Source organism: Alligator mississippiensis, chromosome 2, assembly GCF_030867095.1.
Source record: "Alligator mississippiensis isolate rAllMis1 chromosome 2, rAllMis1, whole genome shotgun sequence".
Lineage (NCBI taxonomy): Eukaryota > Metazoa > Chordata > Crocodylia > Alligatoridae > Alligator > Alligator mississippiensis.
The window spans coordinates 297756755-297775379 of NC_081825.1; the positions used below are offsets into that span (position 1 = coordinate 297756755).

Sequence of the window (18625 nt, forward strand, 5' to 3'; positions counted from 1 at the left end):
CAGTGCCTGCAAGCAGTTGGAATGGGTTTTCTCACAACCTTTTGGACAAAGGATCACAAAAGAGACTTGATTCAGTGGCTTAGGAAGCACTCTCCCATTCCACGCGCCTATATTTTAACTAGCACCCTGCATTGCACGCTCAGAAGCAAATCTACTTGCCCATTTCATGTCTTGCTACAGTTCACATATGGGTCTTGGCTGGTAAAGCATTCAATTGTAGGAGATTTTACTGAATGAAACTACCTAGGCCTGTAAAAATCCTTTTTTTTTTGCTTCTCTGAAAACAGCAGCTGCTCTTGAATAGCCTGTTTCATTGTTCCTCTGGCGTTCAGTTGCTTGAATTCTTGCTTTCTAATAATAAACCTGTGCCAGATCTGTTTGTGTTGGACATAACGGAAATTTTGAAAAATGCTTGCTCGGGTGGAAATATTGATCGGGATCCTGTTATTTCTTAATACTCAGCACGCAGTGAGTTTCCTAAAGAGCTGTTGTTTGTGCTTACAACATATCCCCATGGAATAGCATTCAGAAGAAAATATGGATTCAAAATGCGGTGGGTTTTTTTTTTCCTTTTAATAAAATCAGTTGGAGAATATTGAAAATCCCTTTTTCCTCCTTGTTTTGATCAGCATTGAAACGAAGGCTGTTCTCCACAGAAGCCAACCGTGTGAGGGGAATATTTCTATTTTAATATGGCCAAGTCATCCAAATACGAAGCAGGAGGAAGGAGGCTAGTTGCCTGCTGGAACTCGCATTGTTCCCTATGGAAATGTGCGGCTCCGTGGGTAGCTCTGGAAGTGGAGAGGCAGAGAGCAATTCAGCTGTGGAAATGGGGGGCGATTACCAGGCGGCAGGCAACATTTCTTCCATCAGAAGAAAGCTTAAGGGGCTCCCCTGATTGCGATGTATGTGGTAGACCCTGTGGCTATGCTTTCAAGGGTACTTAGGTACCTAAGATGCAGATGGTTACACGCATCTTTAGGTACCTACATACCTTTAACAGTGGGGCCTCAGAAATCTTGCAGATATACAGTGATTGGAGCCACTGAAGTGATGCATTTTGGTCTCACTACGCCATGGACCTTTCAGCAAGCATGTTGTTCAAATTGAGTAGAAATCAAGCAAGAACATGGTATGGGTGAGAGGATATATCTGTGGCTTAATGTCGACCCCATGCTACAAGCCCCCATTTAGCTGAGAAGGCAAGAGAACTACCTGCCTGGGGAACAATTCTGCAGCTTCGGTCCCGTGTTTACTATCCCAGTGACTAATGGCAGTAGTGGTTCCCGAGGGAGGCATCCGCACTGCTCTGTAGCGTTTTATCACAGTTAAGTGTCCTTTTGATCCCAGCATATGTGAAAACAAGCTTGTGCCGTTTCATCTGGCTTAGCTCTTCTGCAGTGTTGCCTGACTAGGTTTGCAGCAGTGTAAATAATGGTGATAATTGCTAGGAAAGACTCGCCAGCATCTACATTTTAAAAGCAGCATCGCTTATTCTTATGTCCCTGAAACAGGTTGAAATCCTGCTCGAGGTTAAGTAGTTATTAAGGAGTCCTTGTATTCGTTTTCCATTTGTATGATCTATCACTGATTTGCTGGTGTGCTTTGAGAGTGTTTGCTCAATTATTCATTATGAGCTTAACTCTAATGTCTGGGGGATGGGGCATGAGAGGAGGGAGAGAAACTCTGTAAATTGAGCGCGTCGCTGCCTGCTTGAACGGCAACACTGCTTATGCTGTATGTTCTTCAGAAGACAAATTCACTCAGATACGTGAAACGTCTGCGTTTCTAGCCAATCTGTTCTGGTTGTAAACCATACCAATGGCGGTCTCTAGTTAGATGTCTGAATCTGTCATTTTTCTCATTTGAGCTGTGCAATCCAGAATGGGTTTCCTGGCTGTTGTCCTTGCTCCATGTGATGTATGTCGCCGACCAGCCGAATAGCCCACAACGCTGTTCCAAGAAGGGGCTGATGTCTCATGCTCCAAGGACTCCTGGAGGAAGTGGGGACAGGGGAGAAAAGAGGATGATGGTATTTGGTCCATCTCTCCTCTACCAAACTATTGCAACCCCAAAGTGGATATGGTCCCTGGATTCTGCCTACCTGACTGATATTACAGCATTTTGCACTGGCGGTTCCTGGTAGCTTATTTGTGACATGCAAGGCAAAGAGCAAGCTGGCTGTTTTGTTCATGTTGTTCCTCCTACATAGTGGGCTCACTCCAAAAGGCAATGGGTTGGCAGCTGTAGGGTGGAAGGATACATGCCACAAAATGCTGCCATTCCTTCTTGGAGAGATGCTTCCATTCACTCAGAAAGGGACCCTGGAAACCAGCCTTGTCCGGCAGTCCCATTGGGAGGATGGAGCGATTCAACGGGGTGGCTGCATGGGAAGGGAGCCTTTTCCTCTCTGTAGCAGCTCTTCCAGTTTTATTTTACTGCCTGCTTTCATGCCCTTATGGGGCTCCTGCAGCCCAAGAGGGTGGAGATATGTTATTGCCCCCCAGGCTTCTCAGTAACTGAAGAATATTGTCCATCTGGTACTAGTCCCTGGTGGAAAAAATTCATGTAGATGGGAGCGTTGAATCCCACAGGAGAACTCTGTGCCCCCGGCTCCAGCCTGTGAAAGCTGATGTGCTGCCAGGTGTGTGAAATCATTGGCAGGTGAGCACCTCCATGGTAATTGCAGGTCGGAGAAGATGCGTGTGCATTATTATTGCCGGGCACAGAATACAATGCACTTCCGGCTGGCCTCACTGCAGAAGGCTAAGCTCAGCAATTGCCCTCCACAGTAGAAGGGGTTATTTTTTATATGTTTAAAATCTTTTTTGGAGGGAGGAGGGGGTGCAAAATAGCAGCTCTGCATTGGAAAGTGTGGGAGAATATTGTTCACAAAGTCAGTTTAGAAAGTTTTCTTTAATGAGATTTGATCAGTTCTCTGCCGTGTTTGGAATCTGTAGCTGAAATCCCCGCCCTCAGCGTGTGGCTGCTTTGAGACGTACCTCACTGGTGAATACAGGACTTAAATCTGGTGTTGGCAGTCGCAGCTGATCCCTCCAATGGCTTCAAGCTTGGGGAGTTCAAAGCAGCCAGAGATCTGTCTTCAATGGGCATTGACCCTAGTCCCGGGGGACCCTTCCACCCAGCTGGAGGGTCTGTGGAGTGGGGAGAAGAGGAAGCTGAGGGATTGGATGGATTAAGGAAGGTGGGCAGAGGAATCCTTCTGAAATTGCTGCTGGCATAACTGAAGTAGCCTGTTCGTTGCTGGGTTCCCAGCCTTGTAAGAATCACTGTGGCACTAAGGCCCAACTAACAATAATATTACTTATTTGTATTCCTGTATCAGAGCACCCAGCACCCCTGTGACCTGTGTACAGGCACTTCTTCTCGTGTCCTTGCCTTAAACGAGATGGTTTTCCAGTATTGTGCACAAGCAATTGCTCTTTCCATTGCTGCAGTGAGGTCCTCCTTCATACGGGTCTCACCAAGGAGTCGGCAAACAGGTAAGTGATCCATGGTCTGCACTTTCCTGCGCTCGCATGTATTCGTGCCAGTAGAGTAGCTCCATTTGATCATGTTTGTTTCTGATCTTCCAGTTTGCATATGCAGGCGGTTCAGGCATCACCATGTTGACAAGTCCATATCAGCCCCTCTGGGAAGGACCTGGGGTTCCAGGCCCATTTCAGGGCAACTGATTGTGAACAACGTTTCCTTCTATAACTGCAGTCGCACCCTGTCAGCCGTTGTGTCCAGTTGTGCAACACTGCTCGCAAAACTCTTTTGTGCTTGAAACCAGTTGGCTAATTCTCTGTGACCAGAGAGTGGATACCTGCGGTCTTCCATCTGCCATGATCTTTCTTTTTGGTTTGCCACCTTTCTTCTGATCTCAGGGGGTGCAGTGCCAGCCAGTAAGTCCAGGCTATCCATGGTGTTGCATGAAATCGCAGTATAGGCATGGGATGCACAGAGTCCCTGCCTCAGCTGACCAATTCAAGCATACAGCCGGAGCCAACAGCTGGGTATAGACATACAGAGGGGAGGAGACAAGGAGACAGTGTCATAGATTCATAGATGTTAGGGTCGGAAGGGACCTCAATAGATCATCGAGTCCGACCCCCTGCATAAGCAGGAAAGAGTGCTGGGTCTAGATGACCCCAGCTAGATACTCATCTAACCTCCTCTTGAAGACCCCCAGGGTAGGGGAGAGCACCACCTCCCTTGGGAGCCCGTTCCACACCTTGGCCACTCGAACTGTGAAGAAGTTCTTCCTAATGTCCAATCTAAATCTGCTCTCTGCTAGCTTGTGGCCATTATTTCTTGTAACCCCCGGGGGCGCCTTGGTGAATAAATACTCACCAATTCCCTTCTGTGCCCCCGTGATGAACTTATAGGCAGCCACAAGGTCGCCTCTCAACCTTCTCTTGCGGAGGCTGAAAAGGTCCAGTTTCTCTAGTCTCTCCTTGTAGGGCTTGGTCTGCAGGCCCTTGACCATACGAGTTGCCCTTCTCTGGACCCTCTCCAGGTTATCCGCATCCTTCTTGAAGTGTGGCGCCCAGAATTGCACGCACTACTCCAACTGCGGTCTGACCAGTGCCCGATAGAGGGGAAGTATCACCTCCTTGGACCTATTCGTCATGCATCTGTTGATGCACGATAAAGTGCCATAGGCTTTTCTGATGGCTTCGTCACACTGCCGGCTCATGTTCATCTTGGAGTCCACTAGGACTCCAAGATCCCTTTCCACCTCTGTGCCACCCAGCAGGTCATTCCCTAGGCTGTAGGTGTGCTGGACATTTTTCCTCCCTAGGTGCAGCACTTTGCATTTCTCCTTGTTGAACTGCATCCTGTTGTTCTCTGCCCACTTGTCCAACCTGTCCAGGTCTGCCTGCAGCTGTTCCCTGCCCTCTGGCGTGTCCACTTCTCCCCATAGCTTTGTGTCATCTGCAAACTTGGACAGAGTACATTTGACTCCCTCGTCCAAGTCTCTGATGAAGACATTAAAGAGTATCAGTCTAAGGACCGAGCCCTGCGGGACCCCACTGCCCACACCCTTTCAGGTTGAGACCGACCCATCCACCACGACTCTTTGGGTGCGACCCTCTAGCCAATTCGCCACCCACCTGACTGTGTAGTCATCCACATCACAGCCTCTTAACTTGTTCACCAGTATGGGGTAGGATACCGTATCAAAGGCCTTCCTGAAGTCTAAGTATACGACATCCACCCCTCCTCCTGTGTCATATGCCATAAGAACATTGTTCTCAGCACACCACGGACCTTACTGTTGTTCGACTGCATCGTGGCAAAGAGAGACCTGAAGGAGGATAACTGTTGGAGTTCAGCTGTGCATGTCATGAATTCAGCTAAAATTCCTTTAAAGTCAAAGGCCAGTAGCTGCTGTACAGTTATTTTAAGTAAATGCTTTAAAATAGTATGAAAAACATCAACTATCTATTAGGTGGCAGTGCTGCAGCCTTTCTTACCTGATTAACTACCATTACAAGCGTCTGATCAGAATACTTACAACTGGGTTAGCGAGGGAGAGTCTACGTGTCCCACAGCGGCTGTTATAAGTATAACCCGGTCTCGCTAGCAAAGAACCCTCTCTCTTGCTTTGTTTTATCCTCCCCCCCACCTCAATTTCTCATTATGTCCTCTTAGCAGCTCTAGCCTGAAACTTCCATATTTACCTACCTTGTTATTCCCCAAAACATTATTTACCCTTGGTCCATTTTTGGTGGGTTTTTCCTAGATCCCTGGTCCTCAACTTTTTTTAAACTCAAGGGGTCCCCTTGTTAGACTTAAGGATTTTTGACTGGGGGGGGGGAAAAAAAAGCAATTCTTCCATTGTAGAGACCGTGGAAAGACCACAAGAAGTCAGAAGGTTTGGTACTGTAGGTTCCTGTTTGAGGTCTCTAGGTTTATCTTGTGTAAGTGTTTGCACACCTAAGAGTGCTAATATTGCACGGCAGTTCGCACCACCTTTAAAAGGCTCTCGCAGCACCCCAGGGTGTCATAGAGTCATAGAGAAGTGGGGCTGGAAAGGACCTCTGGAGGTCATCTAGTCTAACTCCTTCCTTAAGCAGGATCATCCCTATCCAAACCATCCCAGACAAACCATAATTTAAACTCTACATAAGACTACCCTCATCCCTGACTCAACATAGACTTAACAACCCCCGGTTGAGAATCACTGTCCTAGATGACCTGGAACTAAGTGGTGGCACATGAATCTTCTTGTTATTGTCATCTCCTTTTCTCCTATGTTGACATACCTCTAGTGACTCCTTTGCTTTGCTTGAGGCTTGGCATGTTCCACCGTGGCAACATTAGCGTTTTGTCCGTCTGGGTTTCTCTCTGCTTGAATCACGAATTCCTGGAGATTTGATCCACAGCTATATATAAGGATATACTCCAACATACCGTCATCTCTTCTGAACTCAATTTCCTTCATGTATTACGACATGGTCCCTACAGGAATGAAGTACCTTTGTAGATATTTATGGGGAAAGGCTCTGTAGTGTGAGGGAGAATGGTGTGGGGAAAAAACACCAAAATGTCTGAACTGGAAATTTTAACAAGTGGGTGATGGAAGCTGGAGTTTATTGGAGTCTGGAACCGACCTCTTGATACTGAATGCAAGATGATAGGCAGGTTGGAGATAAGCCGTGAAGGCCCTTCAGAAGGAGGACAAGTACCTTATGTTTGACAAGATGGAGAAGGGCATGTAGTGGAAGGATAGAAAAAGAGCAGTGATAGCAGTATGACTTTGGTAGTGTTTTAAATGGCTGTGAAGGGACAAAACTGCATTTATCAAAGCTGGAGAGAAGGATGTTGCAATGAACGAAATGAGAGCCTGGGTATGAAACTTAGCCATGGGGCTGGATCGGAAATTGTACCTTAGAGATGCCATGATGAGCTCACCAGGGATAGGAGGAACCAGAGAGAGGTTTGAGTCTAAGAGGATGCCTAGTGGGTGGGTAAGGGTGATTCAGAAAGGAAGAAGTTAGGGTGGGGGGAATTTGTTTGAGCTTGAGCTGGCAGCATAACATTGACCGTGAGAGACGCAGGCCAAGATTTAACTTTGGGCACAAGAGGTGTCTATACACATAGATTGAAGCTGCTCCAATGTGCTGTAATTACAGCATGTCGAAGCAGACTCGATTAATCAGTTAATTGAGTCTGCTGGAGCATGGTAATTACTGTGCTCCAGCAGACTCCAGAGTCGCATGTATCAGCATCCCCATGCTGAGAAATGGCAGTGGGGAGCACTTTAACTAAAGCTTGTTCAATGAGATTTAGTTAAAGCATCCCAACCACCATTTTTCAGCGTGCAGCTGCTGACACATGTGACACTCTGGGCGCTTTAATTAAAGCAGCTTTGGAGCTGCTCTTATTAAAGTGCCCCTGCCCATGTATAAACGTGGGTCTGGCTGTAATCATGGTGGTTACGTACGTGTTTATGGATGATATTATCCAGGGACGAGGCATAGGGAGAGGAGGGGGACCATGGGCAGATGGTGGACAGTGCCTGTGCGTGCAGTTTCGGTACTCCCTTACCCACCAGGAAAAGGATCGAGAAGAACTAGCAAAGATACAGAGAACAGCAACAAAAATGACCAGATGTAGGGAAGGATGATGCTGAATGGGGACCCCGTGGTAGTGGGGCAAAAGAACAGCCCTCCGCAGAGAGCTGGAGGGGTCAGGGTGGCCGCCTGCTAGATGTCGCACGGAGCCCATGACAGAGAAATGCACCGTGCAGGGCAGAGAAACTGCTCCTGCCACGATGTGCTGCCAATCCCCAGTTCTGCGGGCTGGATCAGGCCTACAGGCTACAGGTTGCCAGCCCCTGGAGTAGATGGTCCTTAGACAAAAGCTTTCACACTAGCATCCTGAGACTCAGCCCTTTTTGATTTCATATATAAAAGAAATATTTATTTCTTTGGTCTCCTTACTGACCTAATGGTTAGGGTGCTGGACTGAGACTTGGAGAACTTGTATTTTATTCTTAGTTCTGCTGCTAGGTTGTTGGGTAACTCCAGTGCCTCAGTTTCCTCCTTTGTAAACTAAAGCCACCACTCCCCTGACAAAATGTACTATGTAAAAGCTAGGTATTATTAAACACTTGGTGTTTCAGGGCCTACAAGGCACTGTCCAGAGTGCTTCCAGGGAGTTACTGAAGACTCAGCTTCAGTGTGCATTGATTTCGGTAGGAGCTGAAGCACTTGATCTCTTGCAGGAGGCTACCAGCACTAGAGCCAGGTGGGACTTTTTTGGACTGCTTACTTGCTGAAAAGTGTGATTCCAAGGTCAAATTAAAATTTTGGCAAATAGTTTCAGGTAAGAAAAAAAGGGGGGGGGAGGGGAGAGGGGAGCTTGGTTTAATATTCCTAAATGAAGTGTTTTGATTTTTTTTAAAATTTAGAAGAAGTATTTGTGGACCAGATTTATTTTGATTCAGTTATAAAAAAACCCAACAAAGACAGCTGGAGCTGGAAGGTCTTGTTCAACTTGAAACCATTTTACAAAAGCTTCTTTTGGTTGGTTAAACTGAAAAACCCAAACAGAAATACCCCCGCACCCCTAAGCCTCCCCGGGTACTCGCAGAGCTCCATTCAGCACCTCGTCGCATCTGGCTGTGAGTGAAGGAGTACTCTGGAAATTATTTCTCAAAAGGATTTATCGCTGCTTCGTGTGACACTTGATGTCTTTGTACAACCTTTGGCCACTATTGAATCTCTGTTTGAGCCAAGATGTTCTGCAGAGAGAGGGCATCTGAGCATTGCCAATTGCTGTTGCTGTTAATTTGCTTATAACATCAAATGAAGAAATTGCTCCCAAAAAGCTGATCTTTAGGAAACCAGGATAGCAGCCTCATCTGCCACGAACAGCTTTTAATATTTTGGACCCCCCCCTCCTCCCCAAAGTTGCCTTGAGAGATGGGGTTGGGAAAGGTTTGCTAAAGGGAAGTCCCAGGAATGGATAACCAACACAAAAACCATTGTGCCTGGTCCTGTGGACCTGATATATATAAATGTACAAGGGAGGGCGGCAACTTGCTATTGTATTGCAGAGGTCTCCAGGCTCCTTCCCTGGCATTGGGTCCTCCCAGAGGGGAAGGGTCACACAGTGCCGCAGCACATGGGCACTTGCCTACCTGGCTGTAGGAGCAGGTTGCAGCAGTCGGCGCCTGCAGGGATTTTGCAGCAGGCAAATCTCCCCCTGGGCACAAGGGAACCTGGGAATCTCCACCTGGGCACAAGGTGGGAATTCAGTACTCCCAGTGTGCAAGTCCTCTGGGGCCTGCAGCTTTGCAGTGCTACAATAAGGGCCTGCGTTTGCCTACTGTGACCTTATGTTGCTAGTGGGATATTTAGGAATTGGACATGTGTAAGATCCCCCTATGTGTTGTGTGTGTGTGTCAGTGAAGAGGGGAGTGCGTGAACCTGTGTACTTGCAGGCACGTGTATGTGTGCGTGGCTATAACTGTACCACTCTGTCATCTGCTGCTCTCTAGATTGTAAAGGGAGCTGGGTAGGAATATTCTTGCCCAGCAAAATCTTCTCAAGTGTCACAACATCTTCCATCCTCCATAAGAGGAAATGGAAGATGGTTATGTCCCCGTCTCCTGTGAAATTGTTCATAAAAATATAGGCGATAAGAGCCGTGAGCACCCAAACCTCAGGGATATTGATGGTTTGAAAAATCACAGATCTGGGGGTTGTTTGCCTCCTTGTTGTGGATCTTCATGTGTGTGCTTGTGGTTCGCTTTTTCCAGCTTATCTCTGCCAAAATGAGGGTTGCCAGCTTACTTAAAATGAAAGCTGGGATTCTCTCACAATTGCATGACTCCAGGAGCTGAGTCTTTAAGGAAAATGCTATCTCTCGTAAGACCTGTGCTCAAAGAGAGCAGGCAGTACTAGAGCAATAAGTTTTCCTGCTGGTCACAATGCCTGGTAAAGGTGTGAAGTCCTCCAGCAGACAAATGATGGGTTTTCTTGATGGCAGCTAGCGAGAGCTGTGTGGAGTCTACTGTTCAGACCCAAGGGCTGACTTCTAAACCCAGTCTTCCTGGTCCCCTCCAGTCTTCATTCTTCTCCACGCTCACAGTGCTTTCTTTTCTTGCTCTTCCCCCGCTGCCTGACAGATGCTGCGAGAGCTACACCGGCTGCCTTGGCTTCTCTTTGGCTCTTCATGGATGAGGAGAGCTGTGTTGCATTGCCCCGCATGGGAATGGGAAGCAGCGTTTGGCCTGTGCTCTATTTCTTGGCAGCCTTTGTCTGCCTGGAGCAGCCAAGAGGTGTGTGAGAGTTTCCCCTGCTGACACCAGTAGATAAATCCACAACTGGGTGGGTCTGGAGTGGGAAGGTGGGAGGATTATAGAGTAATCGGGGACTTCCAGTGCTGCGGTGCTTGGGGAGGGAGATTCCCAGCTCCTCTGAGGAGGCCAGCAGGAGTGCTCAGGATGCTCACATGGGACATCTCTCTCCACTTGGAACCACACAAGACATTGAGTGGCTACTGCATGGTCACAACCTCCCGTCCTTGGGTGACTTGGTGACCCAGATCTGTAAGGCCATGGGCAATATCTAGAAAAGGATCTAAGTGCCTCAACGGTGGGGCTAAGTTTTTGATGCCTGGCCCCATATCAGAATCCACAGCCCTGAGCTAGGCTGGCGACACAGCCCGTCCGAATGGCGTTCCCTACTGTCCGTGTGGGAGTTGTCCATGGTACTCAGTAGGGAAGGTGGGGGAGTCTCCCAGGCACTTGCATGCCTTATGCTGAGCTGCATAGAGGAGCTTCCCTCTGCTCAAGATCTTCTCCATTGACCAGGGAATATAACACTTACAGTCCAGCACCGGGGCAGGCACAGGAGCCCGAAGTCCTGCCTTAGGCAAATCCCTTCACCACTAGGCTACAGAGCCTCTCTTGTGAGCTCCCTCTCTGGCCCAGTGAACATTCAAGCACACTGTGCAAAGTGGTTCAGCATCAAGAAGGGAAGGGTGGAGAGGGACCCTCCCCAGAGCAGCTGATAACCTAGTGGTTATGGAAGTGGGCAGGGAAGATTTGAACCTCCTCGGGCAGCCACGCTGTGTGCAGTGCCTGATCTACTACTCGGTGCGGTCTGAGCAGGCTGAGGTAGGCGCTGTCTGGTTTCTGGATGCAATTGTTGCCAATGTCCCTTGTTAAGACCAGAGGCACTTCTGGGGTTGTCCAGCAGCAGAACTGGGGAGTTGTAATGTAAAAACTTGAATACTTGCAGAATTCAGGTGCTGGCTGCATGGGGACTTTCTGGATCACAGTTTTGGATTTTTGCACTGGCAATTGGCGTTGGGCAAGATTTAGGTGCCAAAGTCCTTCAGTCTCACTTGCCCCTTTCTCAGTCATTGCCCTTTTCTTCAGCCTCTGATTTCTAAGGCATAAAGACTTGCTTGCCTGACACCCTCTTACACGCCCTCACCTTCCTAATAAGCAAATGTATCTGAGTCTGGCTGCAGCACAGGCATCCTCTGACTTGCTCTATATGACCGTGGGCTCTGTGCCACACAGCTGGGCTATGAGTGCAAGTCTTAAATTCAGTGCACTCTGATCCACTTCACACTCCGATAACCGCAAGGTAGCAGCTGTCTCTCCAGTCCTTCTTTTTTTTCCTCAAGCCACTCCATTTGTTTTAGAATTGCCTTGGCTCATCATAAAGGTAAAAATAGCTTCTCTATTTAAAGAGGACAGATGGGTTTTCTTAATAGTTTTCCCAGAACACTGAATGAATGTAGTTGAGTCAGAAACTGCCAGTAAAAAAGCACATGTTTTCATTAGAGAAATGCTTGATTAGGTTAATTAAGTATAATTCAATTTGATGCACATTTGGCCACCTTTTGAGTCTTTCCAATTGTTCCTTGAATAAGTAACAGCACTTTGGTATCCACAGTAGTCTTTCTGTAGCAGATATCTAGGCATTGCCTATAGGGTAATTATGCAAAAAATAATGTTACTGTGTTAACTAAAGGAACAAGAACTCTTTAAGGGTGACTAAAGTATAGAGGGTACAAGTTCAGGTGACTTACTAAGGCCACGATCTTCAGTTCTCTGTCTTTAGAATGGAGTTTTTGGCCATGAAGTCTCCTTTAAGAGCCATGTGGCCTCCCTTTAATCATTTCTCACTGGTTGCGTCCCCCTCTCCTTTGTGTGAGGACACGCACTCCCAAAGCTCTATTGTCTTGGTGTTCCTGTTGCCTCACTACAGTTGGTTTGGGCAGTATTCATGACATTGTCTTTGGGTCCCAGTCACGTGGCTGCGTGATGCTGCCCATGAACTTCAAAGTACTCGACGAGGGTCCTGAAAATCAGGACAGCTCTGCCATTCCCCTATGGCTCTTATCATATCCCTTTTGCCACTCAGCTGTTTGCATTGGCCTATCCATCAGCTTCTTGCATGGGTGTCTCTGGCCTTTCAGCTTCTTGCATGGGTGTCTCTGGCCTCCAGAAGCCAGGGAGTTCCAAATATGAGAGACACCAAATATGAGGAAGAGATACTTCTTTCTTCAGTTCTTGACCCATTCTTGCTGCTTTGCCTGAATAACTGGCCAGGCTGATAACGGGCCTGGTAACGGGACAGGCTGGAAGGATGTTCAGCATAGTCAGTGCATAGATAAAAAAAGAAATACGAATAGGTATGCCTATGACATAACTAGTCTGTAGTTGATGTTAATTGTCTCCTGCGCCATTTGCATGTTGTCTGTCCTGGGTCAGTGAAGAGAAAGAGACAATCTATAAAACATATTCCTATCCCTGTCATAGAAAATAGGGCTTTAAGGGACTTCAAGAGCTTGTCTCTGTTTAAATCAGCCTAGACCAGGGGTTTTCAACCTTTTTTAACAAGTGTCCCTCTTCTGTCTCAAAGTTTCAGCTCACGTACCCCTTTATATTTTTTTCTTGTTTTTAATGTTCCCAATTATGTGATATAAGGCAGGCTACACTAATTAACATTAAATGCATTATTAATATGTGGCATAACTATGATATATATTTAATGCATAACAGTTTGGGCCTGGTATGCTGCTGGATTAGTAGATAATAGGAAATTGGTGGAGGTGGCTGTGGCATAGGTAGAGGGAGAAAAAGTTATTTGGGGGTTAGTGCATGCACACATTTGTGCATCCCCTCCCCCTCCCCCCCAGCAGGTAAGTCTGTGGGGGAAGGAGCTGTGGGGGGCAGATTGAGACCCCCATGGTGAGGGAGGGAGCAGGGCACAAGCAGGGGCACGGCTGGGGTGAATGGGGCCCCAGCTGGGCTGGGTGGTGGGATGATCAGAGCTCAGGAGGCTTGTCCAGGGGTGTGGGGGGCTCCTGCCACTGTGTACACACCAGTGGAGGCCCAGGGGGCACATGCCCCCCAATATTTATGTGGGGCAGAGGCGGCTGCTGCTGAGGGCTATGTTTTCTGCCCAGTTGCAGCTGCCTCTGGACCCGTGTGCTACTAGGTGCATCCTGCCACTGGGCAAGCAGGGGTGCAGCACAGCCCACCGGCCATGAACAACACATCGCCCCAGAGGCTGGGGGGCACGGCAACCACCTACAGGCAGTGTTGGTGGCAGGGGCATGGCAGCAGTGAGTGGGGAGCTCCCGCAGGCAGCCATGGCAGTGTCAGCGGTGAGAGGGGGGGTGGTAAGCCCCAACCAGTGGTGGTGACCACCTGCAGATGCCAGTAGCGGCGATCAGCAACTACCAGCAGATGCAGCTGGTGGAGTCGGCATTGAGGAGGGTGGGGTGGCAAGTGGCAACCACCCACAGGCGCCGCCGGCAGCGTCAGTGATACTCCTTTCAGGGGGTACACCGCCAATCTCAGGGGGTGCACATGCACCCCCTATATGTCACCAATGCCAGCGGCAGCAGGCACTTGGCGTTGTGCTGCTCCTGGGGCAGCTGCAGCTGGGCTAAATGTGCAGCCAGCAGCAGCAACCACCTCTGCCCTATGCACAGATTGGGGGGGGGGGGGCACATGCCCCCTGGGCCTCCTCTGGGATGCACATCACAGCAGGAGCCCCCTCGTGCCCCTGGATGAGCTGTCCAGCCTCCAATTGTCCCACCACCTGGCCCAGCCAGGGCCCCATTCACCCCTGCCTGTGTCCCACTTCCTCCCTCGTCGTGGGGGCCAGGCCTCGATCTGTTCCCCCCACCCCTGTACCTCCCCCCTCCTTCCCTTTCACAGAACCTATGGGTACTTCCTGCAGTGCTGGGCAGCCAATGGTCCACATGCCAGGCTGTGATCCTGGCTGTGTGCACGCCCCTCCCCACTCCTGCTGCAGCTGCCCGGAGCTTGTGGCTGGGCTGCCTTGCAGCCCTACCTGCCGCCCCACATTTAGGGTTCGTTCTGCATACGCCCATGACCTTTTTAAGTGCACCTAGGGGTATGCGTACCCCCGGTTGACAACCACTGACCTAAACCATTGGCACAGAAGTTCCTGCACCTCCAGGGACAGGTGTGTGGTGCAGGGTTTGATCCCTGCAGGCTGGCTTTGGAAGCCACAGAAATTAATGCTGCCACCACTTCCAAATTTCTGGAGCCGTGGGGAGCTCTGCAGGCCATGTGACATGGCCCCATGGGTCGGATTCAGCCCACAGGCTGGCGGTTGAGCACCGCTGCTTTAGATAGTGGTTTAATTTGTAATTAAATTCCCACTGAGGGCGATTGCACGACCTCTCTAGGCAATCTGTTCCAAGATGTAACCTGTCTCCTAGTTAATGTTCTTTCTGTATCTAACCTAAATCTCCATTGTTGCAATTTAAGTCCATTGTTTCTTGTCCTGTCCCTTCTGGAGTCAAAGAACAGTCGCTGCCATCCTTATTAACAACCCTACTTTGTATTTGAAGACTTGTGAAATCCCTCCCCAGTCTTTTCCTCTCCTGACCAAGTAATCCCAGTTCTTCCAAACTTCCCTCCTATTTCACGTTTACTAAATTTTTGGTTGTTTCTGTTGCTCTCCTCTGGACTCTTCCCACTTTGTCCATGTCTTCTGTGAAGTGTGGTGGCCTGCACTGAACACAGCACTCCAGGTGAGGCCTCGCCAGTGCTGGGTAGAACTGAAGAATCGCTTTCCATGACTTGCATGCAGCACTCCTATTAATACCTCCAAGGATGCTAGCTTTTTTCTTTCTTGGCAAAGCATTACACTATTGACTCATTCAGCTTGTGGTCCACTTGAAGCCCTGCATCCCTTTTTGCCATACTACAGGTTAGCCAGTCCCTACCTGTACCTGTTGGCATTTAATTGTTCCTTCCTAAATTCTAGGCTTTGCACATGTCCATATTGAATTTCATTCCACTTATTTCAGACAATTTTCCAACTCATTGAGGTCATTTTGAGTCCCAGTCCCGTCCTGGGTCCATTGATCTGACAGCATCTAGTTTAGTTATCTCTAACTTATCCATTCCCTGCTCTCAGCTGAGTGCCAGTCCTCCATGCATGCCATTGCCACTAACCGTGATTGTCATTTGATAAATAACCTTTTTTTGTGAAGATTGAAGTTTAAAAAGTCATGAAGTACCTCAGCCATCTCTGCAACACCCATTATTAGCTTTTCCTATCCATTCAGTAAGGGGCCTACACGTTTCTTGGTTTTCCTCTTACTTCTGATGTACTTCTAAAATGCCAGTTACAGCTAGCAGGACATGTAAACTGCACCTCAGTATATGCCTCGGCTTTTCTGATTTTATCCATACAAAGAGGCTGTGGTTTAGCCAAGTCAATCTCTTGCTACACTTCCTATCCTTCCTTTGCATCAGGGTGGTGTACTGTTCATATTGTCCCAAGACATTTGTTGGAAATTGTGTTCTGTTTTCTCTTCCTTCTTCTTCCACAGATTCACAGAAAGTTTAGGGCTGGAAAGGACCTCGTGAGATCATCGGGTTCAGCCCTCCCTGCTCTGAGCAGGAAAGACTGCTGGGGTCAAATAACCCCAGCTAAGTGTGCGTCCAGTCTCCTTTGGAAGATCTCCAGGGTAGGTGCCTGCACCCCCCATTGGGAGTCTATTCCAGAGTCTGGTGACATGAACTATGAAGAAGTTTTTCCTTATACAGTCTGAAACCTTCTTCTAGGAGTTTATGGCCATTGCTCCTGGTTTTCCCCTGGGACACGTTGGTGAATAGTTTTGCCATTTTAAATTTTGAGCTAAATGGGCAGAGACAGACTTTTACCATCAATGCATTGACAGCTCCTTTGCTCTTTTTGCTTTTACCTGTGGTGCATTTTAGGGCTGAGGTTGAAGTATGTGAGAGGGGTGGGAGCAAACAATCTTGTGGCTGCCTGTGACCATCAGGGACTGGACCTGATGGCCCAGGAGGTACTTTCCAGTCCTGATCTCAGCAAGGACCTTCAGAAATTACCCAAATGCAAAAAATATATGGTAGCTGTCTAAGGAATAGAGTGTTTCTTAGCCCTTTCTTCCTGGCATAAATTCTGGCGAGGTCTCTGCCAGTTGGCCCCTCTGGTTGCGAGTGGCTTGTGTTGGTTTAAAGTCCTTTGTTTAAGACCAAAAGACTCAGAGAAGGGTGTTGGAGTGACAGAGCATGGGCAATGCATGCTTTTCCCTCTGGCATGTTGTATGGCAGGGGTGGGCAAAATGCGGCCTGCCAGGCCATTCTATCTGGCCCGCAAGGCCCCTAAAAAATGTAGTAAATTATTATGTATCTGCCCCTGGCTGCCTGTCATGCAGCCCTCGATGGCTTGCCAAAACTCAGTAAGCGGCCCTCCGCCTGAAATAATTGCCTGCCCATGGTGTAAGGCATCCTTGTTATCTGGGGTATTGTGCCTTGTAGTTTTGGTTGGCAACAGATTGAAGCAGCATTTCTGGGGATTCCTTAGTTGAGGACCATGTTAATGGACTGAACTCATTGACCAAGAAGATCCCTCCTGACCCCGTGTTCCTCTGAAACCCATTTAATAAATGCTGGCGGGAGCCTTCTTCATCTCACCCTCGGTGGGGGTGTCACCTGCTCGTTGGCATCCTGAGCGTTTGGACACAGCGGATGGTAACGTGATGATTTCCCGGCTGGGAGGGAGCCAGTTCAATTCTCCATTCCTGCAGAAACTGCGTCCATGAGGCAGCGTGTGAGCCTGCCTGCTTTACAGAAGTTACTTCAAATACCCTTCTCCCTTCATTTCCACTTCGTGGCAGGCCCTGTTTTGTACGTGGGAGGACAGGGAGGAAGCAGCAAAAGTAAAATCTTGACAGATCCCTTTTATTAAAACCTCTCCTCCACCGATTTGTAAAAACTACCTTCCTGCTCCCCTGCAAGTGGAATGACGCCTAATTTACGCAGAGACAGTCTGAGGCAGAGTTTAAATTTGAACGCTGGTCTTGACTGCGAGCGCCTGTAACTTCCCGAGAGCTAGCAAATATAGCAACCTCTGTGCCTTGAAGAGCTAAAATGGACAAATGAGTCTCCAGAGGGCAGTGCAGCATCTTGAAAGTGTGCGTAGCTCCGTTTGGCTTTGCAGCCATCTAATTTTTTGTAAGGTTGGCTGAAAAGTGCAAATGTATGTTTTTTTCTCAGTGGATTTTTCTTTTTTTTTTTTAAATGCAGACATTCGTCATGGGGGGGAAGAAGGGCCTAGAACCAAAATGTTTCCATAAATGCCCTGACAAAGGCTTTTGCTCCTTTGTTAAACATCTGTGAGTTTGTAGGCAAATTTAAAATGAGTTAAGTGATAGCATGAAAAGCACATATGGGGTATTGATGTTTATTCTTGCAAAAAGGAAAAAATAGAGCACTCATAATCGTCACATGTAATACAAGCGAGGTACTAAAGCAATGTCTACAGACAGCCTTTCTTTTTCAAGTTGTCTTCTTCCTCCTATAGCACAGTCTAATGCAGGGTGGCCAGCCTGTGGGTTGGATGCTACAAGTGGCACGGGCAGCCTGTGCAAGTGGCATGAAGCAGACTGGGGAGGGGGCAAGCAGCACAGTGGCAGGTGGGGAAGGAAGCAGAAAGCAGAACAGCAAATTGGGCAGGGAACACAGGGAAGAAAGCAGAGCAGCCAGCCAGGCAGGGAGCCCAGGTGAGGAAGCAGAGACCAGGGTAACAAATTGGCAGGGGAAGGGGTTGGAGTGGCACTTGGGGAGGATGGGGGGGTGCTAATTTGTGGTACGCCTGCCAAAAAGGTTGTACCCACTGATCTAATGCATTGCACCCTGGCATGTGGGTGTGTTGTGCTCTCCTCTTGCCTGGAAGTAATAGGTGTGATGTTGGTGGATCAGAGCCCAGAGTGCAATTTCACTTTGCTGGAAGGTTTTTTGCTGGGGGAGGAATGTTAGTTTGCAGTGTATTAGCATTCCTACTACGGCTGGAAGATTAATGGTATGGACATACGTGTGGATATGTGCAGTGTCATGGGCTTATCTTGTGAAAGATAAGGTGTTCACTGAGCATATCCACTCCTAAGGATGTTTAGTGCTAAATGCAAATTTGCTGGGCCTGCAGCTGAAGGTGTCAAAGCCCAGTCCACTTTCCAGGGAAAGGCTCATGTGTGTGAAGGATGATGTGTTGCAGCAAGCTTGCCTCTTTTCACCATGAGTAGGTCCTCTGGGAACCTGACTCTTCTTACCACCTTGGATCTGTAGATC

General features: G+C 48.3%; 1 protein-coding gene across 2 annotated transcripts in view; it reads left to right on the forward strand.

Moving 5' to 3' along the window:
- The window catches only part of SYT16 (synaptotagmin 16), a 166592-nt gene that overhangs the window by 3648 nt on the left and 144319 nt on the right, over positions 1 to 18625 (forward strand). Inside the window, exon 2 of one of the 2 annotated variants that reach the window (XM_059723379.1) lies at positions 3347 to 3503. The exons of the other annotated variant lie outside the window; for it this stretch is intronic. Within the exon in view, the coding sequence (XP_059579362.1) occupies positions 3410 to 3503 (94 nt within the window). The 5' untranslated portion in view covers positions 3347 to 3409. The remainder of the gene's footprint in view (positions 1 to 3346; positions 3504 to 18625) is intronic. 2 annotated transcript variants of the gene reach the window in all.